This window comes from Heloderma suspectum, chromosome 15 (assembly GCF_057233095.1).
Source record: "Heloderma suspectum isolate Gila_16-S chromosome 15, 16-S_ref, whole genome shotgun sequence".
Classification (NCBI taxonomy): Eukaryota; Metazoa; Chordata; class Lepidosauria; order Squamata; family Helodermatidae; genus Heloderma; species Heloderma suspectum.
Genome location: NC_139472.1, coordinates 3,360,034 through 3,386,575, shown reverse-complemented (window position 1 = coordinate 3,386,575; position 26,542 = coordinate 3,360,034). Strand labels below are relative to the sequence as shown.

The window sequence follows — 26,542 nt, the reverse complement described above, 5'->3', positions numbered from 1 at the left end:
TGCAAAGCAAGTGCTCTGCCTCCAAACTATGTTTCATAGAATCATATCATTGGAAGGGGCCTACAAGACCATCGAGTCCAACCCCCTGCTCAATGCAGGAAGCCTGATCCCCAGGCGGTCTCCCATCCAAGTACTAACCAGGGCTGACCCTGCTTAGCTTCTGCGATCAGATGAGATCAGGCGCATCCAGCCCTTTGCATTCCTTTCCATTCATTGATTTTCACTGGTCAAGATCAAGAAGCTGGGAAGATGGTATAAGGTTGAAGCACAGGCCTGTTTTGCACATCACACTAACCCATGGTTTATTTAACCCAGGGTTTGTTGCTCTACCCAGGGTTTGTCTGGCAGATGATTTAAAAAAACATAGTTTTCTCAATCCCTGGGTTGTTCATTTCCCTCCTCCATCACCCGCTTTCTCTCTGTATCCCAAATGTCTTTGCGGCACTGTTGTATTGGCAAGTGGAGTGGCTGGGTTTTTTTTTTATTCCTCTGTAGCCTGATGAAACAACCCATGAAGAACCCAGGGTTCTGGGTTTGCATATATCAACCAACCATGGTTTAACCAACCCAGAGTTCACAACCAAACAATAAAACACGGTTTCTTTTTCTGGGTTGATCATGGTTAACAAACCATGGTTTATTAGTGCGGCCGTGTTCACACATCACCACAACCCAGAATCCAACAACCCATACCATGAGTTAGTGTAATGTGCAAACCAGGCCTCAGAGTAAAGTGCAGGGGAGAAGAGCCCCAATCCCCACTTCCAGATGCAAAAAAAAGGCCCAAGAGAACCCAGAGGCACTTACTTTTGAAGAAGATGACGGAGAAGACAATGCCCAGCCCAAAACCAGCACCTGCAAGAGAAAAGGAAGAGTGAACAGAGACCACCAACTGCCCACATGGCAACAAGGGGAATAGTATTTATTATAGAGATTTATGCCCCACCCTTTGATGAAATTCCCAGGGCACCTTACTAATGTCAACACACACCTCCATTGCCTTGAGACACTTTTCTTTAATTTCTAAGATTTTTTTAAAGTGTGCGAAACACACACAAGCACAATTTATCTCTCCAGAGCAGCCTTCTCCAACGTGGTGCCCTCCTGAGGTTTTGGAATACAACTCCCAATCTCTCCGACCACTGGCCATGATGGCTGATGGGAGTTGAAGTCCAAAACATTGGGATAGTGGCTTCAGAGGATGAGAACAATCAGCTATCCATGGCCTCAGGCAAAGGTCTTAAAACACGCTGCTATGCAGTTCTCTGATCCAAAGATCTTTCAAGCTAGAGGTGCCGGGAATTGAACTTGGAACCTTCTGCACCCAAAGCAGGGGCTCTACAGACCGAGTGCCCAGACCTCCCAAGGTGGCCTTATTCCATCATGAGTTCCTCTACTCCTGTGCATAAAAGGGCAACCAAACTGATCATGGGGCTGGAGCAACTCCCCTATGAGAAAAGGTCACAATGTCTGGGACTGTTTAGCTTAGAAAAAAGGCAAGCGAGGGGAGACATGACAGCGCACATGATCCAACAATGAGCTATAGCCCATGCCAGTGCGCCCAGCATCTCAGCAGAGAAACAAAACCCTGGAGGCATCATGCAACCTTCAGGAAAGGTTTCAAGGCATTGATCAGATCTGAAAATGGTCCAGTAGACCCTAACTAAGTCTTGCGCTGATGGACGAGGTTTGCCGGAAGACCCATTTCCTCTTAGTCAAACGGCCAGAGTTCTGTGAAGAAGAGGAAAACCCGCTTCCCTGAAGTCCCCCCTCCTCTTGAGCCTGTCATGGCTTGGGCGGGGGAGGCCAAAGCAGCCTGGCTCCATGAGATCCATCGCTTTTATTCCCCATCCGTTTGTTTTCATTGTAAGTGAGACCTTTCATGTTTTATCGTTATGAAGTTAAAGGCTGGCCCTGGAGGTGCCGATCTTTAGTGGAAACAGCTGCCGCATTTGGCATCCCTTGGTCAGGTGGGAGGCCCCTTTTCAGAGCACTGCCCTCTTAAAAGGAAATTGAGCATGCCAGGCCTGGAACCTGAAAAAAGCTAGTGGGCAGGCCAATGCTCTCTGCTCATGCTCTGGGGCACTCTGTTACCTCCTGTGTTCTGAAGCTGAGCACTGGCAATGGAAATGACCTCTGGAGCCAAGACTTAGGTGAATTTAAGAGTGAACATGAGCCCAAACTGAATGCCTCAAGCCTTGTTCTTGACCTCTCTTCGCAGCTCAAAAATTGCAACTGAACAATCAATGGTCTTCAAGTGCCCATTGTTTCAGGTTCTGTCTTAACGTTCACTGGAAACGTGCACAAAATAAACCTTCAGAGTCACTGCAAATTTTTTTCACAGTCCCATCAGCATACATGGCATCTTACAGCAGGGGTGGACAAAAAGTAGATCTCCAGATGTTTCTGACTTCAAGCCCCAGCATTTCTGACATTGGCCATGCTGGTAGAGGCTTCTAGGAGTTGAAGTCCAAAACATCTGGAGATCCACCTTCGGCACACTCCTGTCTTATGGAGTCCCTGCCCTCAACAAGGACAAGATGAAGACCTGTACAAAACTGTCTAAAAAACAGTTGATTAAAGATCCTTGATATTTCAGTATTTCTAGATCTGGCAGATATTAAACGGCTTATCCTTTTTTAAAATGTAGAAAATACAGCCCTTTATAGGAATGCACAAATTGAGGCTGTGATTGCAGGTACATGATCAAAAGGAATTACAAACCAAGTTTATGGAATGGATAAGGGGATAGATTCAAGCTCACCTGCCTACAGGAGCACTGGGAACGTATAGGACTAAGAAAGGCAGTTCCAGAAGATGAATGGATTTGGAAGAAGATTCCACAATTTACAATGTGAAGAAATTTTAAAGGAAGTCTTTATAAGATTTATATCAGCCTTTCCTATAGAAAGCCTTATTCTCAGTCAGACCATAGCTCCATCAAGCCCAGTATTGTCAACTGGCAGCAAGGGCTTTTTAGGCAGGATTCTTTCCTAGCGCTACCTGAAGAACCTGGAGATCGAACCTGGGATGTTCTGCATGTAAAGGAAGTGCTCTATCATTGACCTATGGCCCCTCCCAACCTAGTGTCATCCAGATGTGTTGGACTACAAGCCCCATCACCTCCCAGACAGCATGGCCTGGACAACACCAGGTTGGGGGAAGATCTACATACCGCCTGACTTTGCTTCAATTAAGTCAAATTTATTACAGGCAATAATGACAATGTTGGCAATGTGGTACAGTGCAGGAAGATTTTTAAAAAAATTATTTAGTGGAGATGCTCCAAGGTGAAAAAATATTAGAAGGTGATTTTTGGCCAAATGGAAGAGGTGGCAACAGGGTATGATTTGCCACTAGAACTTTCAGTGGTGTTGTGCCGTTTTGAAAGAACAATTCAAGGCACGTTTCTATTCAGCTAGTATTTGTTGTCAAGGCAGGCACCAAGTCATGAACAACGACTAGCCAAGACCAATGCCTTCTTCCCCTCCCATATTCTTACCACAGCCTCCATGCGGAACAGCTGGTGCCAGACTGTGCATAGGGGAGAAGAGGCTGAGGGTGTTTATGCTCTTTAAAAACAAATTACCATCTGCAAGGATCCATCAAACGTTCAAACTGTTTGGCCCTTTGACCTGAGGCACAAACAAGCCGTCCCCTTACTATGTGTGGCTACACTGCCCTTTTGAGTGCGACAGCTGGAATTCAACCCACTGAGTGAAAAATAATTATTTCAACACGCACGACAGAGAGAGACAGAGAGAGAGAAAGCGCTGGGCGTTCAGCTTAGCGAGTCACGCCATAGTCCGGTTTTATACTTCCTGCCCAAGGACCATTTCTCTCCCGCTGCCAATGCAAACAAGTTAGCTAATCAACGAGAAATTATTTACAAGGGAAACGAATTGTGAATCATGCTAGCGCCATGCTTAAATCAGTTGCTTCCGTTACCATACTTTCCATCCTGTAGGGGGGGAGATCAACTGCCCAACTGTTGCCCAGGGTAGGGTAGCCACAGAGCTCAGAGAAGGCTAGAGTGACACAAGCCCTCACTTCCTGTCTTCCATTCAAAAGCTGCCATTTTGGTGCCATGGTGTAGAGAGGGGAAAGATGCTCTACTACCCTCTAGAATGTGGAACCACTGTTTTTATTCTGGGCTGGACATGTGGAACATACTACCCCAGAGCCATGAATGCTCCACTAGTTACCAGTTAGTTTCCAGGCTAAAGTCTACATACTGGCATTATCCTTTAAAGCACAGAGAGGCTGTTCAAAGCCAAGGGACTCGGCTGGACAAGTCCAAGGGTTGTTGTTGTGAGGATAAAATGGAGAGGAGGAGGATAATGTAAGCCACCTTGGGTTCCTTGCAAGAGGAAAAAAAGGTGGGATATAAATGCAGTAATAAATAATAATAATAAAATAAATTTGTGCTTCACTCTGGAACTCTGCACCTCTCTTTGCACAGAGAACCGCCTTCGGCCTGGTTCGCACATAACCCTAACTCATGGTATTGGTTGTTGAATTCTGGGTTGTCATGACAGGTGAACACAGCCACACTAGTGGTTAACAAACCACGGTCTGTTAACCAACAACAACCCATGATTTGCTGTTGAATTGTGAACTCTGGGTTGGTTAAACCATGGTTGATTGTTATATGTGAACCCAGAACCCTGGGTTGTTCATGTATTATTTCGCCAGGCTACAGAGGGGTCAAAAAACTCAGCCACTCTACATGTCAGTACTACAGTGCTGCAAAGGCATTTGGGATACAGAAAGAAAGCAGGCGAAAGCCAGACAGACTCTGGGTTAAATAAACAATGGGTTAGCATTATATGCAAACCAGGCCATTATATTGGGGGCGGGGAGAGGCAAGGAAGTCATTCAGCTGATGGAGGGTCTGGTGGAGAGCAATTTGGCTCTCCACCAAGATATGGTTCTGCACCCCTATCCTATGGGGAACAGGAATCCAACTGCACTGAGGCTGGGACCACTTGCTGGTAACTGATCAATTTTCATCAGGCTGATGGAAATGCATGGAATTCAAAAGGAGTGGGGAGATGGAAGGAAAAGTGGCAGCCTAGATAGGGCTTGAAAAATCCCAGGGGCCTGGTGACCAGACAGCCAAAAAAACTGGGTGCTTATAAAATGCAATGGTAATGGAAACTTTCTTCCCAAGAGCTCAAGGTGGTATACATGGCAACCTTTCCTTTTATCCTCACAACAACCCTGAGATGTAGGCTGGGCTAAGAGAGTGTATGACTGGTCCAATGTCACCTAGCAAACTTTGTTGGCTGAATAGGGATTTGAACCCAGGTCTTCCTGGTATAAGGCCAGCACTATCTACTACACTGCTGGGCCAAACTGACTATAGAGCCTGGACATTTCAAATATTTCACAAGCTGTCCTAAAGGATGGGGGGAAGACATGGACCTAGGACCATTAATTATTGTACAAAGTGATTTCAAGACTTTATATTACACTTTCCCACCCAGAGTTGATGGAGATGAGGAACTAGCTGAAGTTGAGAGGCCCCCAAATGACTCCAACTGGGTGTATCCCAAAGCGAAAGACAACTCATTGTCCACTGGCCCATGGTGGTCTTCCAAATCTACACAGAAGAGGCCAAAAACAGGTTTGCCGGTCAAATCCACCTAAAAAAAGGCCACTCGCCTATTCACCTATGGTGAATCAGACTTGTCTGAAGCCAAGTAAACAGAAGTTCCTGGAAATTAGAAAAGCTTATTGGGCAGTATCCAATACTGCCTCTGTGCTCCCGCTGGTTCTATTGCGCTCACAGGACCCACCACTTGCACAACAGAAATTAGCGCATCTGACAGTAATCCCAGAAAAGCTCATTTCTGGAATGGGGCAGGTCAACGAAGCTCCCTCCGTTTGCTGCAAGATCTGCTAGCTTCCCATTGCTCTAGTGATAAATCCTGCTACCACACAGGGCTGGGCAGTCTTGGATGCTGCAAGGTGTTTCCTATATCTGGGTTATTGATGTGCCATAAACAAATTTATGTGAGAAGTGAAGAGGCAAGGGGCTACCAAATTTCACAGATTCTCAAGGCTGGTCTATCCAACTTTACATGACAACATGGAGGACCACAAACGGAAAGACAATAAATGCCATGTGCTGCTGGACATAATGGAATGTACCATCAGAATCGGTGAAAAGAAATGTGACAAACATTTTTCCCCCATCCCCAGTTAAATAACCTCTTTTCTCTAGGTTAGCTTTGGCCTGTGATTAGACACACAGGTATAATCCCCAACTCGTTAAAAAAAAAAGAAAAGAAAAAAAAGGAGTTAAGCAACTACAAAGACGTTTTTACTCTGCCTGGTTTAGGAAACTGTTACTGTGGATAATTCTTCATCCCCCTAGGAAGTAGTTGTGGTTCTGTGGTCATCTCCTTGGTGTCAGCAAGGAAGCAGCAGGGAGTCTGAGCCAATCTTTCTTGGGAACCAAACCCAAGCCAGGGGGTACAGCCCCACTGGGAGCTTGTCCTACACAAGCCCTCCTGGAACAAATGGGTCTCATGCAAGAGATGTTGCTGGGGAGCACATGGGTGAGTTGCCGATTTGGGCCTATACAGCATCATACATCAAGAGTCCAAAAAAAACCAAAGCAAAGAAACAGAACAGTCAAGCCAGCTGATGGCTTTTGCAGGTTCTGGGCCTGGCATGCTCAATTTCCTTTTAAGAGGGCAGTGCGCTGCTCCGAAAAAGGGCCTCCCACCTGATCGAGGGACACCGACTGCTGCAGCTGTTTCCACTAAAGATCGGCACCTCCAGGGCCAGCCTTTAACTTGGTAACAATAAAACATGAAAGATCTCGCTTACAAGGAAAACAAACGGACAGGGAATAAGAGCAATGGATCTCATGGAGCCAGGCCGCTTTAGCCTCCCCCCACCCCGGCCATGACAGACTCAAGAGAAGGGGCGACTTAAGGGTAAAAGCTCCCACTCCTTATTGTCATTTTAAAAAAACATTTCATGCAGGCTTGTCCTTATAAACTGGGCTGATGGGGAAGGTAAACCACTCCCAAGTTAAAGAGGAAATGGCATGCTTGGATGCTTCTACTTTTTTGAGGGGAGGATCTTGCAGCTGGAAAACTACCATGTCCTTTCTCCCCAACCTGCTAGCCTTCTACACGCAGGATATCCCCCCCCCCCATGCAGACGCATTCAACCATGAGGATCCCCACACCCCTGCAGCAGTAATTTCCAGAGACAAATTTACTGCCCCATCAGCTCTCCCGTGTGTGTGTGTGTGAGACAGAACAAATGAAGCAGGCAGGGCTGGCGCAAACGGTAGGCATGGTTGGGCAAGTGCCGAGGGCCCGTACCCAAGCAGGGGCCAGTGCCAGGAGCCCCCTGGACTTGCTCCCCCTCCTCCTGATTGCAGCCTGCTTGTTCGCCTGCCTCTCGCTTGGGACGACAATGGCAGCAGGGACCAGGAGGGTGCAGGCTGCCCACGTGCGCCTTGGCACTCCACCTGGCAAGCAAGCCCGTGGGAGCCCTGATGAGGAAGGGGGCGAGGAGGAGGAGGAGCCACAGCCGCTGGGGGCAATGGTGTGGAGAAGGCAGGCCCACGGAGGGAGGGGCCACTGGGGTCTCGCCCAACGGCCCTCCAAGACCTGTAGCTGGCACTGGAACTAGGCCTCAAAGAAGGTGTCCTGAACGTCTTGGCACAGGAAGATGGCATTCCGTTGGGGACTCGTGTCAACAGGTGGTACAAAACCACAGCAATGCAATGCAAAGTCTGAAGGCTTATTTGAACAGCCTAACAGACACAATCCTGTCATCAGGGGTGGGCAACGTGTGGCCCTCCAGGTGCTTTGGCCGACGACGTCCATGATCCGTCACCATCGTCTACGCTGGCCAGGGCTGACGGGAGTTGTAGGCCAAAACATTGGGAGGGCCCTAAGCGGCCCAACCCTGCCCTAAATGGAACTTCAGGGAAAAGCAGGTTTTCCCCTTTGACTGCTTGACAAAAAGGAAACAGGCCCTCTAGGTAAACCCATTCTCCATTAACGCAGTGCTTGGCTTGTGGCCGGCAGACCATTTAGGGTCCCATTTTTGCCTTGAGATCAGTGGTGTAGTGGTCAGTTTTGAGGCGCAGGCGCTCATCATGACATCCTCATAGCCACACCCCCAAGGGAACTCCAAGGTTCCAGGCAGCTGTGTTGATCCACATCAACAAACCAGTTCTTAGGAATTTTCATCTGCTGGGAGCAGGTCTTTTGTAAAACGAATGGGCTTTACTGCCCATTCAAGACCAAGCCACCCAAAAAGAAACACAAAGATTGCTTACAACAATATACAGTTGTTGGGAAAATCCATTATCTCCAAGCTACCATCAGGATTGCAGCTACACTCAGAGGGAACCGGAGGGGTGGCAGATGCTGTCTCAACTAATAAAAAAAGTCCTGGGGCTTCAACCCTCTGAGCCCTGCTTCCACTACACCACCACTTGAGATTATTCATGAAGGCTGTCCACTGCCTCCGGGGTTTGATTTCTCAAGTGCTGGGGCTCAAGACTGGCAGGAATCTGTGTGGCCAAAGTCTGCCTCCCAACCCAGATGTGAAAGACAGCTCTGGTTATTTCGTAGAGAGGGATGGTTCAGACAGCACACACTCAGCTGCACTTTTCATATGGCAATGCTAAAATCTGGAACTGAGCTTTGGGGGGCGGGGGGGAAGTTAGACTTTAGAATTTATAATCAGACCCCAACCATCTACCTGACATGCCCTACATCAGTTGTGCAGAACCTCATGTCCAGGCGCCAAATGTTGCCTGCTGGGGTTCCCCAGATGGCCACGCCCCTTTCCCATAACCACCGCAACTTTGGTGGTTTCCCAGCTTTTGTGCAGCTTTTTCCCTGTTCTGAAAGGTTGGAATGCCTCATTTATGGCTTAGTTACGGGCAGTAAGAGCTTTAAGTTGATGTATCTTGGTGTTTTTGGCCCACACATCCCTATTGCCTTCGGCCCCACCCACCACTGGAATGCAGCTCCCAAGAGCTTCTCAGAAATGGAATCCAGCCCTCAGGCTGAAAGAGGTTCAACCCCCCCCCCCCCCGCTCTATATAGCTTCTAACCCTTAGGATTCAAACTACCTCTGAGATCACCCCTGGTATGGCACATGCTTAGAACTCCACATCACTTCATCTACTTTGAGCCCTTGTGGGGCGGGGGGTGTCTCCTCCTGCCACTCCCATCTTTGTACCTGCAAACCACACCAATCGTGTGTCCCCAAAGCCCCACCCCACTGTTTTGCTTCCGTCTTCGCCAGCATATTCTGAACGATCACAGCCCTCACCTGAGTTTCCTTTTCCTGCTCATTATCATCAATGCACCATCAATATATACGGAACTTTAACAGAGTTTTATTGGTGTAAACTTTGAGCTAACATTGTTCCTCTTGGGGTGAAAATGGCTTCAAAACGGCCACTCCAGACACCATTTTGTTTTTATTTTTACTTTTTTTACAATGGGGGGAGGAGCGGGACCTGCCTGTGTCGTAAATTTATTTTATTTATTATATTTCTATACTGCCTAACAGTTGAAGCTCTCTGGGTGGTTCACAACAATTAAAACCATAATAACACAGAAACAGCACAAAAGCCCTGCAGGATAAGAGCAAGGGTCCATCTAGTCCAACAATCTGTTCACACAGTGGCCAACCAGCTGCCCACAGGAAACCCACAAGTAGTACATGAGTGTAGTTTAAAACTACAGCATAAAATATAAAAATAACCAAATAGAACCTACCCACGGTACGATCTAAAATACAATGCCAGATTTAAAACAAACTGAAAGACTAAAATGCCTGGGAAAATAAATAGGTCTTAAACTGGCACCGAAAAGAACACAATGAAACCACCAAGCAAGCCTCTCCGGGAAGCTCATTCCTCACCTGGGGTGCCACAGCAGAAAAGGCCCTCTTCTTTGTAGCCACCCACCTCAATTCCTTTGGTGGGGGCTCCCAGAGAAGGATTGCTAAAGCTGATCTTAGAGTCCAGGCAGGTGTATATGGGAGGAGATGATCTTTCAGGTAACCTTCCCTGACCTGGCGCCCTCCAGATGTTTTGAACTAGAATTCTTGAGCGTTAGCTATGCTGGCTGGGGCTGATGGGAGTTGAAGTCCAACACATCAGGAGAGAACCAGATTAGGGAAGGCTGGCAGAGAGAGAGACAGACAGGTCCCTGAATTCAAGGAGCTCACAATCCACATTTGAACAGTGGGGAAGGCACAGGAAAAAAAGGAAGGTAGAGGAAGGAAGGGTGTTCTCTTCAACTTATGAGGAGAACCATGTAAGGTAGGTTGCAACCCTTCTGGACAGCATCTGGGTCACTAGCTGGCAAGAGAGGAGTGTGAACCATAAGACATCCCACTTTTGATAAAGGCATTTAGCACCTACATTTCTTCACACCAGGACTGGGGAAGCAGCTTCAGCAGAAAACCTGGCCAGGGTAGGAAGAAGATGGATCTCCAAATGTATGGGACTTTGAATCCCCAAAGCCCCTGCCAGCATGGTCAAGGCTCAGGAATGCTGGTAGTTGATGTTTAAAACATCTGGAGAGCTACTTTCTGCCCAGCCCTGGTCGATGCTGACTGGCATCAACTCTCCGGGGTCTCAGACTTTCCCAGCCCAACCTGGAGATGCAGGGGACTGAATGTAGGATCTTTGCATAGGTGAAATAAAATAATTTACTGCATTTATATCCCACCTTTCTTCCGTCCTGGAACTAAGGAACCATACACTTCCTACTAAAGTATTATAGAGTTTGGGACTGAGAATATGCAGAAGAAAACTCTCCACTTCCTAGACTCTCTGCTCTATTCTCAAACTTCAAAGCAATTCACAGGATCGTTTCACAGCCCACAGAACCAGCCCTCAAAAGCTTTCTTCTCCCCGGGCAGCAGACCTCCTTGCTGCAGCTGTGGGAAAGCCAGAGCCAGACAGCAGCCCTCCCACCCAATGCACCCCCTTGAGCTCACTAGCTGAACAGCTGCAGAAAAAGACATCTCCCAAATTCCTCCCCCACCCACCTAGAACTGGACAAGGAATAAAAAAAGATATATGCCCTCAAACTCAGAAAGACTTGAAGACATTGGGGGGTGGAGGCACAGGCCCCCCCCACTCCTGAATGGGAAAAAATCTACACCACAGTACTGAAGCCATGGAATTCTACATTAGGTATCAATATCTTTTAACGTTGTAGCTATGACTTTGGTTCTTATTCATTTTGGCTTGGATTTTTTTATGATTGTATATCGCCTTGAAGGCATTTGCCAGTTGGGGAGCACATAAATCTAATAAATGAACAATAAATAAAGTTCTTTAGATGAGCTTTCGGCCCCCAGACTAATCAAAATTCAATCCCCTTGCCCTAAATTATAAGCTTCAGGAAACAAGAATCAAAACCCGAATTGCTTTTTTCCACCCTTATAATTAGAACAGTTAAAATAAAGAGAGATTTAATAGTTAAGCATTTTATTTTCTGATGTCAAAATAAACTAAGGATTAGAGGTGAAGTATTTGCTTTTTTCCAGGGAGCAACACGCAATTTAGGAGCTTGCAGGCTGTTGCCTGGTCATGTACAGGCTCATCTTCCAATGACAATATCAACGCAGCCCTCTGAAATGGATGCCAGGAAAGAAGACGATCTCCCCTAGCTGCTTTTCCAGCGACAAGGAGATTAAAGCGATTAAACCGTTTCCTTCACTTAATCATCTTAAAATCCATCGTTAAGACAATTTCAAAGAGGGACCTCAGCTGATTTCACTTGTCGATGTTTCTGGGGAACAATGAGAAACAAGTTGTTTCAACTTGTACCTCCTTTTGTGGGAGTGGAACTCTCCCACCCCAAACAGCCCACCTTTCAGAAACGTGATCCTACAGAGCAACTTTCCCTAGCATGGCCATGCTGGCTGGGAATGGTGGGAGTTGCAATCTGACAAATCTGGAGGATTTGGGGAAGGCTGCTATGAGAACTGGCAACAGAGGTGGGAAATGTGTGGCTCTAACCATGCTCTAGCACAGAAGTGTATAGCTGAGGAGCATGAGGCCCTCCAGATGTTGCACTGCCCTAGCCGGGGGTGATGGATGAGTGGAGTCCATGTGCAACAACAAGGTCACATGTTCCCCACCTATACATTTCTGTGCTAGAGTATAGCTGGGGAAGGAAGGACCTTCGGGGGTGTGTGGAACCTCTTCCAGCCCAAGGGCCAAATTCCATTTCAGAGGAGCTCTTGCATTCCAGAGGTGGATGGGGCTGAAGTCAAAGGGGGCGGGACAAAGAATATCAAAAATACCAGCATATTTTGGCTGAAACTCTTACTAAGTCTTACAGCAGCATTTCAACCTCTCAGAATGGGGGCGGGGGAGAATGCATGAAAGCCAGGAAACCACCAAACAATTGGTGGCTGGGAGAAAGGGGCCGGGCCATCTCAGGAACTGTGGAGGGTCGGTTTCGGCCGGATTTGGCCCCCTGGGCCTGAGGTTCTATACCCGACCACCAGCCTCTATTGGCTCCTTGCCATTCTCAGCCATTCCACACCTTCCACACCCCAACCTGCCCTTAACATGATCTCTACAGACACAGACATGCAATTCCAAAGCACAATCCTAAATGCTAATTCAGGGAAATCATGCATGTTTCCTTAAGGTGTAATAGCCTACAAAACAGAAATGGCTCCTAGCAAAGAAGGCAAAAGAACAAGGCCTGGCAACAGTCAAATAATGCATTGCGCAACATGGATGCTGCTCGACGGCCACAGGGGCAGAACTACGTAGGCACAGAGAAACCTGTCCACCAGGTGAAACCAACAACCAAGGCTTTTCTCTGAGTTGCTCTGCCATTGAAAGTCAGGCAGGCGCGACTGGAGAAAGGGCCTGGTCTGTAGTCACACCTCAACTTCAGGACTCCCTTTCTTGGGAACGTGACCTGATGCCACTGCTATCATCGTTTAGGTGTCAGGATAAGACCATCCTATTTCCAGTGCTTTTAATCCAGAATAATGGCTTTGGGTCTTCTTACGGCAGGGGTGGGGAAGCTCTTCCAGTCCGAGAGGTGGATTCAATTTCAGAGAAGGCCTTGGGGGTCCCATTCTAGTGGCGGGTGGGGCTGAAGCAAAAGGGGGCAGGGACAAAAATACAAAAAACACCCAGCATATTGTAGCTTAAAGCTCTCACTGCCAGGAGCAAAGCCTTAAGAGGGGGGAAAATGCACAGAAGCCGGGAAACCACCAAAGGATTGGTGGTTGGAAGAAAGAAGTGGGGCCAGAGAAAGGGACTGAACCAACCTGTACACGACGTTCATCAACTAAGGCCCTCTTCCATGTGCCTCTTCTGAGGGAGGCTCAGAGGCAGAAACAAGGGAGAGGGACTTCTCAGTGCTGCCCCCCCACCAGTTGTGGAACAATCTCCCTGACAAGGCCTGGCTGGCACCAACACTGTTATCTTTTTGGCACCTGATTAAAACTGCCCTCTTCTCTCAGGCATTTGGCAGCATATAATGAGTTTTTAATCAGGTCCTGGATTGTCTTAGGTTGATTGTTTAAAATTGTTTTTAGATATATGTCGTCTCTGTGTGTGCTGTCTGTTATATGTTTTTATGTACATGTTTTGCACTTCGTTAATATATTTTTAATGGTTTTTAATCTTTGTGAACCACCCAGAGAGCTGGGCAGTTTAGAAATATAATAAATGAAATGAAAATGAAAATGAAATGAAGTGAATTACCTTCTTGGGAACCTGAGTTTGCCCACCCCTGTCTTATGGTTCGCTGGTTTAATTCCACACTTTCATGGGAAAGTCTTGTGGGAATAGCAGTATGAAAAATAATAATCACTGTTTTTGCTTTATCGTTGCTGTGTTTATTTTTATGAACTTTTTGCAAGTCAGCCTGTTTTTTTTAAATAAATAGAAAGGGGTAAGATAAATACCTTGAGCTAATTAATAAAAGTAAAACTTGGTGGGTTTGGAGCTTTAGCTTCTACCTCTCTCCTACATGGGGCTCCATAATAATGTCTCCTCCAAGGGATGGATCAGGTCCACACCAGTTTAGTCAGCAAAACTGCTGCATTGAGTGTTCCCAGGCTGTAACGCGGGCCCTGGTGGGATTGCAACTTCATTGTCAACCAGATAATGCCCGTTTTGTGCTTACCTTTGCAACTGCAGCCCTGGCTCTGTGCATGCATATATTAATTTCTGAATCCTTTGAAATGAGCGGCGTGACTCCCTCTAGTAGTCTGGGCCAAAAGCCTGTGCCCAAACACGACTCCAGCCCAATCTGGCAGGCAGTGAGAAACTCCTGCTGAGAACCTCAGGCAGGGCTCCAGTTGGGAAAAACTTGTGCAAGTTTGGTTGTGCAAAAGGGAGGCTGATCCTCAGAAAAAGGTGTGTACTGGTTCAGCGAGAGCAGGAGCGCAAGCCAGTTCACATGAGAACTCCCTGAGCTTAGCCAGCCTTCCCCCAACATGCTGCCCTCCAGAGGTGTTGGACTACAACTCTCAGCATTCCCCAGCCAGCATAGCTGCAATCTGGGAGCCTTTGGCTGCCTGTTAACTCCCTATAGCAGGTAAAAACACTTCTAAACAAAGTGTACACCTAGGATTGTTTCATGGGTTGCAATCCAGGTCTAGTACTAATAGTAATTATAATACAGGAATCTTTGAATCCATTTCTTTCTTTTACTGATTCAAATATTAAATTCCCAATCAAAATACAAGTAGTCAAGTATTTAAAAGTGACCAAGGTTGCATTTCCTAAGCATTTCTTGTTACAAAAGTGAGCATTGCTGAGCCCATTTTCCTTATCAAGACTTCTCTACCGAGTTGCCCAGCAGTTTCACAGGCAAGGAGCGTTGATATCGAAGAAGCTCTCTGACCCCCAGAATCAGATTATATTGATACAGTTTCTAAAATATGACCTCACCACTAATATGTCAATACTTTTTCCAGTTTCATAAATCTAGGTTCACAATCTTGACTTCTAAAAGAATCCTTCATGATCAAAACACACATACAAAAACTCAAACATACACTTTTCACATTAGATACAATTAATTTTGATATATGGCTTTGACAAAGCGGTTTCTTACTCAAAGCTGACTAAACCTAAGTGCATTAATTTTTTAGACATCTGTGTATCAGGCTATCATGTTTGTACCTTACACAGTATTTTGGGCTCATTAATTGATAAGCAAATACTTTAAGTTCACGTTGTCCTTGATAATAGAGGCTAATGTCTTTCCATCTCTCACCCAACCCTTTTCATCTCTAATAATGAGTTGTAATTCAGCATTTTCTCTTTGGATATTATCCAAATTGCTTTGCCAATTACGTTTCGATAAAAATTATCTGCAGTTCATTGTGAACTCACTTTCTATTTTCCCTACTGGTACTAGATACCTTATTATTTATTTAATTCTCTGGATTCCTAATTACCTTTTATGCATCATGCTTAATTGCTCGGGGTTTGCAGCTCCAAGCCAAGACAGCTTTTGTTTTTGGGGTGGGGAACTGTCGCTTTCTTCAGTAATCATTTTGAGCACATTAAGGACTGTATCATTACCCTTTGGGGCAGGTCTGTGACAACAGATCTCCAGATGTTTTGGACTTCAACTCCCAGAAACCCCTGCCACCATGGTCAATGGCTAGTAATGCTGGGAGTTGAAGTCCAAAACATCTGGAGGTACTTTCTGCCAACCACTGGACTGTACTTTGAGTAGAAGGATCTTTCTAGCATCTCATGCAATGGGACTCTCTCATCTCCTGCTCCCTGTTTCTTTTAAGTGGAGGTGCCAGGAACTGATCCTGTGACTGTCTGCAGGCAAAGCAGCCCCCCCCCCCACACACTTAGCTAGGGTCTCTCCCCGCATGCAGGGAAGTCTTTGGTTACTGGCTGCTGCCCCCAGGTAGCCTACCAGTAAAGCAGAAATGCAGTTATAGGAGCTTAAGCTCCAGTGGCAGAGGTGGAGAGTGAGAATTAAGGTGTTAAACCTGTCATGAAGGTGGCTGAAGTTCCAGTTGCAAAAAAATAAAAAGCTGACTTTTCAGAGGGTTAATGCAAGTGTGTGCAAGCTTTCATGTTCTACAGAAGCTTTCGTTTCTACGTCTGATGATGAACTCTGTGAAACTCAAAAATGTGTACTCTTAAACCGATCTCAGCAGCCATTGAACTCAGCCATTCACACTGGGTTCAAACCCTTCTCTCTGGACAAGAAAGTACGCCCAGGCACTTTGCTGTGTGCAGATGTTTTAAGAATCTAAATATGGCATCTATACCTAAACCTACACTGCAAACAATGGCTGCATTCACACATAATGCTAAGCTGTGGTTGATATTAATCATGGTTTGTTGCTTTAGCCATTAATTTGTCTTGCAGACAAACAAACAAACCAGGGCTTGTTTTCCCCATTTTGGGTTTGTCTCCTACCCATTTTGCCAGCCTTCAGAGCTGTTTTGCTTTTAGGCTGCTTTTGCCGGGAGCCTCTGTTTCAGAGCGGATAGCAGCACGGATAAGCCACAGTTCTGGGTTCAGACCTCGCAACAAGCCACGGTTTAAACAAGTCAGACTTCACAAACTGCCATTAAAACTATGGTTTGTAGCAGATTAACAAACCATAGTTTGTTTGCAGGGATGGGTGTGGACACGAGAACAAGTCAAATTCCAACAAACTACACTGTGGTTTCACGTTATGTGCGAACCAGGCCTATGAAAAAAATAGCACAACAAAAGTTATGGCTGCCTTGAAAAATTATTAGACAAATTCATGAAGGATGAGTCAATCGATAACCATTAACTGAGAGCTAAATTGACCCTCCATGTTCAGAAGCGGTTCACCTCTGAATGCCAGATGGTGGAGACAAAGGGCAACGGAAAGCCAATCCCTCTGTACCCTGTCTGTGAACCTCCTGGTGGCACTTGGCTGTTCTTCGCTGGAAACAGGACTAAATGGACTCTCCTTGGCCTCATTCAGTACAGCTCTTCTTATGTTGTTAGCTATCAGAAATCTTATCATGTCCTTAATCCAAGTTACAAAACAAGTTCTCACTCAGTCCCGTTCTGCCACCCGCCCTCCTGTTCATTTAAGACCAAATTATTACCTGCACAGAAGAAGTCAGAGATTAAAACTGCAGCAACAAGCACAAATCAGATATTAACTCATTTGCAATTCACACTGAGTCATGCTTTTGCATTTTTTGCTTTTTCAAAACTACCCATCACAGGTAAACAAGTTTTATAACACGAAACTTAAAAGCACTTTCCCCTGCATGGGAACGGGGGAGTTGGCTGCAGACAGAAACCTCACAACCGCAGCCAACATCAGGCAGCAATATGATGGGAATGTCTTGTGCAACTCTCATTTCAAAGGGGCACATGCCTGAGTGCCTGGGAGTTCACAGCAGGCTGCAGCCTATGACAGCCTGAGCATTAAGGGTACATCACGCGGCAGCCGTTCTCCTATCAAGGGAAAGGGGCACAGCGAGCAGGACCAAGGTTCCCAAACTCTTCGTTCTGGTAACTATTAGGCTAAGGAAACATGCTAGTTGGCTGCCCGCAAATGTAACTAAACTCAGAGATGAGCACTCAAGGATTTGGGTGGGCATCTCTGTTGCATTGAACTTGAAGCCTCCGACACTGATTGGGTGAATTAGTGTGATGGTCTGGAATGTTCACAAACATTCGAAATGCTCAGGGGAACCAAGCTGTCAGAATATTTGAAGACCCTTTTCTAGGAGGGAAGGAAACTTTGGCTAGGATTAAAACCTCACACAGGCGCTAAGGGCAGGAATGACTCTGTCAGGGACAGGCAAAGGACTGGAAAGAGATCCCAGGAGGCAGACAAGCCAACAGACAAACTGGATGGCTGAAGGAAGGGTGCAAAATAAGCAATGGATTGAAAAAACAGGAACCCAAAAAGAGTGTCGGAAAAAAGAGGAGCTAGAAAAGTGAGCCAAGAAAGGCTGGTGGGGACTAAATTTTACACACTCATTTGGCTGCAGGCATCTAGTTTTTGTTGTTGTTCAGTCGTTCAGTCGTGTCCGACTCTTCGTGACCCCATGGACCATAGCATGCCAGGCCTTCCTGTCCTGCGCTCTCTCCCGGAGTGTGCTCAAGTTCATATTCATTGCATCGGTGATGCTATCTAGCCATCTCATCCTCTGCCGTCCCCTTCTCCTTTTGCCTTCAGACTTTCCCAGCATCAGGGTCTTTTCCAGAGAGTTTTCTCTTCGCATTAGGTGGCCAAAATATTTGAGCTTCAGCTTCAGTATCTGTCCTTCCAATGAGCACTCAGGATTGATTTCCTTTAGGATGGACTGATTTGACCTCCTGGCAGTCCAGGGGACTCGTAAGAGTCTTCTCCAGCACCACAGTTCAAAAGCATCAGTTCTTCGGCGCTCAGCCTTCCTTATAGTCCAGCTCTCACAGCCATACATTACTACAGGGAAAACCATAGCTTTGATTAGACCGACCTTTGTCGGCAAGGTGATGTCTCTGCTTCTGACTATGCTGTCTAGGTTTGCCATAACTTTCCTCCCAAGGAGCAAGCATCTTTTAATTTCATGGCTACAGTCACCGTCTGCGGTGATCTGTAAAATCTGTCACTGCTTCCATTTCTTCCCCTTCTATATGCCAGGAAGTGATAGGGCCAGATGCCATGATCTTAGTTGCTTTAATGTTGAGTTTCAAACCAGCTTTTGCACTCTCCTCTTTCACCCTCAACAAGAGGCTCTTTAGATCCTCTTCACTTTCTGCCATTAGGGTGGCATCGTCTGCATATCGGAGGTTGTTGATAATTCTCCCGGCAATCTTAATTCCGACCTCTGATTCATCCAGCCCGGCATTTCTCATGATGTACTCTGCATATAAGTTAAATAAGCAGGGTGACAATATGCAGCCTTGTCGTACTCCTTTCCCAATTTTGAACCAATCGGTTGTTCCATGTCTGGTTCTTACTGTTGCTTCTTGACCCTCGTACAGGTTTCTCAGGAGACAGGTAAGGTGGTCTGGTACTCCCATCACTTTAAGAATTTGCCACAGTTTGTTGTGATCCACACAATCAAAGGCTTTAGCGTAGTCAATGAAGCAGAAATAGACGTTTTTCTGGAATTCTCTTGCTTTCTCCATGATGCAGCGAATGTTGGCGATTTGATCTCTAGTTCCTCTTCGAAACCCAGCTTGTACTTCCGGTAGTTCTTGGTTTGCATACTGCTGAAGCCTAGCTTGTACGATTTCTTTGCATTGTTCATTTAAGAAGGCCTTCTTGTCCCTCCTTGCTATTCTCTGGAACTCTGCATTCAGTTGGATGTATCTTCCCCTTTCTCCCTTGCTTTTTGCTTCCCTTCTTTCCTCAGCTACTTGTAAAGCCTCATCAGACAGCCACTTGGCTTTCTTGCACTTCTTTTTCTTTGGGATGGATTTCGTTGCTGCCTCCTGAACAATGTTACGGACCTCCATCCATAGTTCCTCAGGCACTCTGTCTATCAGGTCTAATCCCTGAAATCTATTCCACACCTCCACTGTATATTCATAAGGGATATGATTTAGGTCATACCTGAATGGTTTAGTGGCTTTCCCTACGTTCTTCAATTTAAGCCGAAATTTTGCAACACGAAGCTCATGATCTGAGCCACAGTCAGCTCCAGGTCTTGTTTTGACTGACTGTATAGAGCTTCTCCATCTTTGGCTGCAAAGGACATAATCAATCTGATTTCGATATTGACTATGAGTGCTACTCCATTTCTTCTAAGGGATTCTTGCCCACAGTAGTAGATATGATAGTCACCTGAATTAAATTCGCCCATGCCTGTCCATTTTAGTTTGTTGATTCCCAAGATGTCGATGTTCAGTCTTGCCATTTCATGTTTGACCACCTCCAGCTTACCTTGATTCATTGATCTGACATTCCAGGTTCCTAAACAATATTGTTCTTTACAGCATCGGATTTTCTTTTCACCACCAGACACATCCACAGCTGAGTGTCCTTTCGACTTTGGCCCAGCCGCTTCACTCTTTCTGGCGCTACTTGGAAATACCCTCTGCTCTTCCCCAGTAGTATATTGGACACCTTCCGACCTGAGGGGCTCACCTTCCGACCTGAGGGGCTCATCTTCCGGCGTCATCTCTTTTAGCCTTGTGATACGTTCCATGGGGTTTTCTTGGCAAGAATACTGGAGTGGGTTGCCATTTCCTTCTCCAGTGGACCACATTTTGTCAGAACTCTCTGCCATGACCTGTCCGTCTTGGGTGGCCCCGCACGGCATAGCTTATGGCTTCACTGAGTTACGCAAGCCCCTTCGCCACAACAAGGCAGTGATCCATGAAGGGGATCTAGTTTTAGGATATTATTATTAATAATTATATTAATATCTCAATTCAGCTAACTACTTCTTCTGTATGCCTCAACAGCACACATCCCTTCATGGCTCTAGGCCCCAAATGGTTTTTTTCCCCACAAACACACACCTTCAACCTCTCTTGCTTCTCGGCACATACCCCACTCTGTTCCCCTGCTGAGAGATATACTAGGTCAGCCTTCCCATGGCTGGTTGGGGGTGCTGGGAATTGTAGTCCAACACATCTGGAGGGTGCCAGATTGGATGAGGCTGGGTTAGGCTGAGTGCAACCTGCCCAAGGCTAACCACTGGGCTTCACAGCTGATTAGAGGATTTGAACCCACATCTTCCCAGCCCAAATCTCACACACTGTCTACTGCGCCAACATGGATCTTAATTCTGCAATATCCTCCCCTTACTACATCTCACAGGAAGTCCCCATTCTTACCATGACCTCAGTCACTCCTAAAACGTATCCTCTGAATGTTGCCCCACTCCACCCTGTAGCTAGGGTGGTTACTTTTTGTCTGACAAAGATGTGTTTTTAATAGCTGCAAGTCAGGCAGAAATTCCAGTGGCAACATTTTCCCCAGTACATAGGTACATCACTAGTTCAACTCTCACCTCTGCCACAAACTTATGAGGTGGCCTTTGCCAAGCCACTACCTGTCAAAGCCCTGTGGAATGATCTTCCCTCCGAGATACATCAGGCCTCAATGAGGGCATGTTTTAGGTGTTTATTGAAAACATATCCATTTCTTGGCTTTCCCCCAGCCATGAGCTATCATTGCATCAGCTTCATGATATTATTGTGTATGTGTGTCCTGTACAATCTCAAAAATGATAGAATGATCTCAGTACCAATCCAAGGCAAACCATTCAACATCACAGTAATTCAAGTCTATGCCCCAACCATTGAGGCCGAAGAAGCTGAGGTTGATCGGTTCTATGAAGACCTACAACACCTTCTAGAACTAACACCAAAAAAAAGATGTCCTCTTCATCATAGGGGATTGGAATGCCAAAGCAGGAAGTCAAGACATAACCGAGATAACAGGCAAGCATGGCCTTGGTGTACAAAATGAAGCAGGACAAAGGCTAATAGAGTTTTGCCAAGAGAACACACTGATCATAGCAAACACGCTTTTCCAACAGCACAAGAGGCGACTCTACACACGGACATCACCAGATGGTCAATATCGAAATCAGATTGATTATGTCCTTTGCAGCCAAAGATGGAGAAGCTCTATACAGTCAATAAAAGCAAGACCTGGAGCTGACTGTGGCTCAGATCATGAGCTTCTTGTTGCAAAATTTCAGCTTAAACTGAAGAACATAGGGAAAACCACTAAACCATTCAGATATGACCTAAAACATATCCCTTATGAATATACAGTGGAGGTGAGGAATAGATTTAAGGGATTAGACCTGATAGACAGAGTGCCTGAGGAACTATGGACGGAGGTCCGTAACATTGTTCAGGAGGCACCAACTCAATCCATCCCAAAGAAAAAGAAATGCAAGAAAGCAAAGTGGCTGTCTGATGAGGCTTTACAAGTAGCTGAGGAAAGAAGGGAAGCGAAAAGCAGGGGAGAAAGGGGAAGATATATCCAACTGAATGCAGAGTTCCAGAAAATAGCAAGGAGAGAGAAAAGAGGGCCTTCTTAAATGAACAATGCAAAGAAACTGAGGAAAACAATAGAATGGGAAAGACTAGAGATCTCTTCAAGAAAATTGGAGATATCAAGGGAACGTTTTGTGCAAAGACGGGCATGATAAAGGACAAAGAAGGCAGGGACCTAACAGAAGCAGATGAGATTCAGAAGAGGTGGAAAGAATACACAGAAGAACTATACAGGAAAGATCTGAATGTCCCTGATAGCCATGATAGTGCGCTCACTGAACATGAGCCGGACATCCTAGAGAGTGAAGTCAAATGGGCCTTAGGAAGCATTACTAACAACAAAGCTAACGGAGATGACGGTATTCCAGCTGAGCTATTTAAAATCCTAAAAGATGATGCTGTTAAAATGCTGCACTCAATATGCCAACAAATTTGGAACACTCAACAGTGGTCACAAGACTGGAAAAGTTCAGTTTATATTCCAGTTCCAAAGAAGGGCAATGCCGAAGAGTGTTCAAACTACCATACAATTGCGCTCATTTCACATGCCAGCAAGGTGATGCTCAAAATCCTACAAGCTAGGCTTCAGCAGTATGTGAACCGAGAACTACCGGAAGTACAAGCTGGGTTTCGAAGAGGCAGAGGAACTAGAGATCAAATCGCCAACATTCGCTGGATCATGGAGAAAGCAAGAGAATTCCAGAAAAACGTCTATTTCTGCTTCATTGACTACGCTAAAGCCTTTGATTGTGTGGATCACAACAAACTGTGGCAAATTCTGAAAGAGATGGGAGTACCAGACCACCTTACCTGTCTCCTGAGAAACCTGTATGAGGGTCAAGAAGCAACAGTAAGAACCAGACATGGAACAACCGAGTGGTTCAAAATTGGGAAAGGAGTAAGATAAAGCTGTATATTGTCACCCTGCTTATGTAACTTATATGCAGAATGAAAATCTGAGTACATCATGAGCAACGCCGGGTTGGCTGAATCACACGTCGGAATTAAGATTGCTGGGGGAATTATCAACAACCTCAGATACGCAGACGATACCACCCTAATGGCAGAAAGTGAAGAGGATCTCAAGAGCCTCTTGTTGAGGGTGAAAGTGGAGGGGGCAAAAGCTGGTTTGAAACTCAACATTAAAAAAACTAAGATCATGGCATCTGGCCCCATCACTTCCTGGCATACAGAAGGGGAAGAAATGGAAGCAGTGACAGATTTTACTTTCTTGGGCTCCAAGATCACCGCGGACGGTGACTGTAGCCATGAAATTAAAAGACGCTTGCTCCTTGGGAGGAAAGCTATGGCACACCTAGACAGCATAGTAAGAAGCAGAGACATCACCTTGTCGACAAAGGTCTGTATAATCAAAGCTATGGATTTCCCAGTAGCAACGTATGGCTGTGAGAGCTGGACTATAAGGAAGGCTGAGCACCGAAGAAGTGATGCTTTTGAACTGTGGTGCTGGAGAAGACTCTTACGAGTCCCCTGGACTGCCAGGAGGTCAAATCAGTCCATCCTAAAGGAAATCAACCCTGAGTGCTCATTGGAAGGACAGATACTGAAGCTGAAGCTCCAATATTTTGGCCACCTAATGCGAAGAGAAAACTCTCTGGAAGGCAAAAGGAGAAGGGGACGGCAGAGGATGAGATGGCTAGATAGCATCACAGATGCAATGAATACGAATTTGAGCACACTCCAGGAGAGAGCGGAGGACAGGAAGGCCTAGCTTGCTATGGTCCATGGGGTCATGAAGAGTCGGACACTACTGAACAACAGCAACAAGCAATTGTATTAAAGAGAAGGCACACAAAGACACAAGCAGGTTCATAATGAATTCCACATAACTGGCATAAAAAAGAAATGTCAAGATGACCTGGACGATATCCAAAGAGAAAATGCTGAGTTAAAGCCCTATCACTTGTGCCAATGAGTTGAGTAATAAACAGGTGTGAGAATGCATTATCCCAAATGAAAGTGTAGTTATGCTTTTGATTATCAATTAATGAGCAAAAATTATTATGTAAGGTATACGCATCACAAAGCTTGATATACGGATGTCTAAAAAAAATTATAGACTTTGGTTTAATTAGAAAATTTTGAGTACAGAGTTATCTTCTCAAAGGTATAATCCAAAATTGATCTTATCTAGCCTGAAAGGTGTATGCCTAAGCTTTTTCGTATGTTCTAATTTTTAAGGAATGTTTAGTAACGATGAGAAAATTAAGACTGTGAGTCCTAATTAATGGGGCTGCCCACAATATTAGCTATGAGGTAATTTCTACACAAAAAGGTATAAATATGTGCTGATTTTAGAATGCGGTAGCTTCTTCTTAGAAGCTCACCGGGCCTGTGTACCTATCAGCTGAATAGCCTATTCAGTATTGAATAGGGAACTTGGTACTTAGAATAAGATCTCTCCTTTCTAAGTTATTAGGACTAAAAGTCTAAGCACAAGAAACGTTTAGGAAAAACTATTTCCTGTTAAACTATTATGATGTTCAGCAATGCCCTGTTTAACAAGAAATGTTTTTATATTTTATATGCACATTATATTTTGATGTGATGTTACAAGTATATTTCTAATAAAAATAAAAATGGATCAAAAGATTTTTCCCTTACTAGTTCTTGTTAGTATAAAACCAGAATCAAATCCACCTAAAACAATTTTGGTGTGAGTTCTGTTTGTATTCCTGGCCACTAATGATGTTGCCTGTAGTTAGTGGGAGATGAAGTCCAAAATATCCAGAGGACACCAGGTTGGGGAAGACAGTTACAAGAAAATAGAAATGCAGCACTCTGAACACTCAAAAGCACAATATAAAAGTTAAGTATTGCTATTAAGTAGAAACACGTCTGACACTGTGACAGGTGGTTCGAATGTGTGTGTGGGGGGGGGGCAGGGTCATATATTGCAAAGAGCCCTCTGGGTATAGCCTCGCACTGCATCCCCTGCAGAACTGGACAGTGAGAGCTTTGGCCATTCAGTGTCACAGCAGCCATTCACTTCTATATGAAAGTTGCCTACCAGACCTGATGGCTATACCTCCAGTATCAGAGGCAACATACCTATGTGCACCAGTTGCTGGGGAACATGGGCAGGAGGGTGCTGCTGTTGCACTCGTGTCCTGCTTGTGGGTTTTCTCGGGGCAGCTGGTTGGCCACTATGTGAGCAGAATGCAGGACGAGCTGGACCCTTGGTCTGATCCATCAGGGCTCTTCTTATGTTTCTGCAATCTTCTAAATATAATGCATCCTTTAAACGTTATCTCTTCTGATGGCTTTTAATGGCCCCTTTCCAACTCTAGGATTCTATGAACTGTCAGAAATGCTGCAGCTACGCCCTGCAATGCAGACCATCTCCAAGGCCCCTTCCAACTCCATGCTTCGATGATGCATTGCTGAGAGGGCCTCAGAGCCTTTCCAGGCCAAAGAGGAGAAGAGCTGCTACCAGGGCAAGGGGCACCTTCACAGCCCCGCTCCCCTATTTCCCAGCCCCCCACGCCTCCATGACACAAGCCCCCTCCCCTATTTCCCAGCCCCACTTCCCCCCCACAGCACCGCGCCCCTTACCCAGCTTGACGGCGGAGTCAGCCAAACACCGGTCCCACTTCCGACCCAGCTCACCCTCCGACGCCATCTTAGCCGCCACCGCCTCCTCCCGCTCTCCCCAGCGCCTGCCACTCAAGCCCCTCCGCCCGCCCCCGTCAGACACCAGTCTCGCGAGAGCCTCCCGACTTGGGCCGACTCGGCGGCGGCGCTCGCGAGAGTTTAAACGGGCCGACTGAGAGGGGAAAGAGGGCGTCCGCTTCCGCTTCGTCGCGCGGGCTCCCGTTGCTAAGGGCGACCAAGGGAAGCCTTAGCAACCTGGCCGGGTGGCTTGACCTTGGGACAGCGGAGGGCTAGGCCCGAAAGGGCCGGGAGTGGCTGCGGTAGGCCCAGGCCTCATTCCAATCCTCAGGCATCCTGCTCTTTCTCAGCCCATTGTTGTCTTGTATTTCTTTGCAGTATTTTTAACCCTCCTTTTCAATAATATTTTTAAAAAATCATTCTATTTTCCCTATCCCAGCACCCCCAGATGTGTTTTGACTACAGCTTCCATCACCCCCAGCCAGCATTTCCATTCCTGACTCAGCACCCCACACATGTGTTGGACTACAGCTCTCATGATCCCCAGCCTCGCTTCTATTGTCCCTGAACCAGCACTCCCCAGATGTGTTTTGACCACCTCTCCCATCCCACACAGCCAGCATTTCCATTTCTGACCCAGCACCCTACACGTGTTGAACTACAGCTCTCATCATCCCCAGCCAGCACTTCCATTCTCCCTGAACCAGCACTCCCCAGATGTGTTTTGACTACATCCCCTATCCCCCTCAGCCAGCATTTGCATTTCTGCATTGAGCAGGGGGTTGGACTCGATGGCCTTGTAGGACCCTTCCAACCCTACTATTCTACGATTCTATGACCCAGCACCCTACACGTGTTGAACTACAGCTGTCATCATCCCCAGCCAGCACTTCCATTCTCCCTGAACCAGCAATCCCCAGATGTGTTTTGAC

The 26,542-nt window shown here is 46.1% G+C and overlaps 1 protein-coding gene across 2 annotated transcripts in view; it reads right to left on the bottom strand.

Annotated features, from left to right (window-relative positions):
• Positions 1 to 25,649, bottom strand: part of MICOS10 (mitochondrial contact site and cristae organizing system subunit 10) — a 31,662-nt gene extending 6,013 nt beyond the window's left edge. For both annotated transcript variants that reach the window (XM_084822113.1, XM_084822111.1), the window contains exons 1-2: positions 25,554 to 25,649; positions 808 to 855 (exon numbers count right to left, since the gene is read on the bottom strand). In XM_084822113.1, the coding sequence (XP_084678239.1) occupies positions 808 to 855; positions 25,554 to 25,620 (115 nt within the window). In that variant the 5' untranslated portion in view covers positions 25,621 to 25,649. The remainder of the gene's footprint in view (positions 1 to 807; positions 856 to 25,553) is intronic.
• Between the last annotated feature and the right edge of the window lie 893 nt (positions 25,650 to 26,542).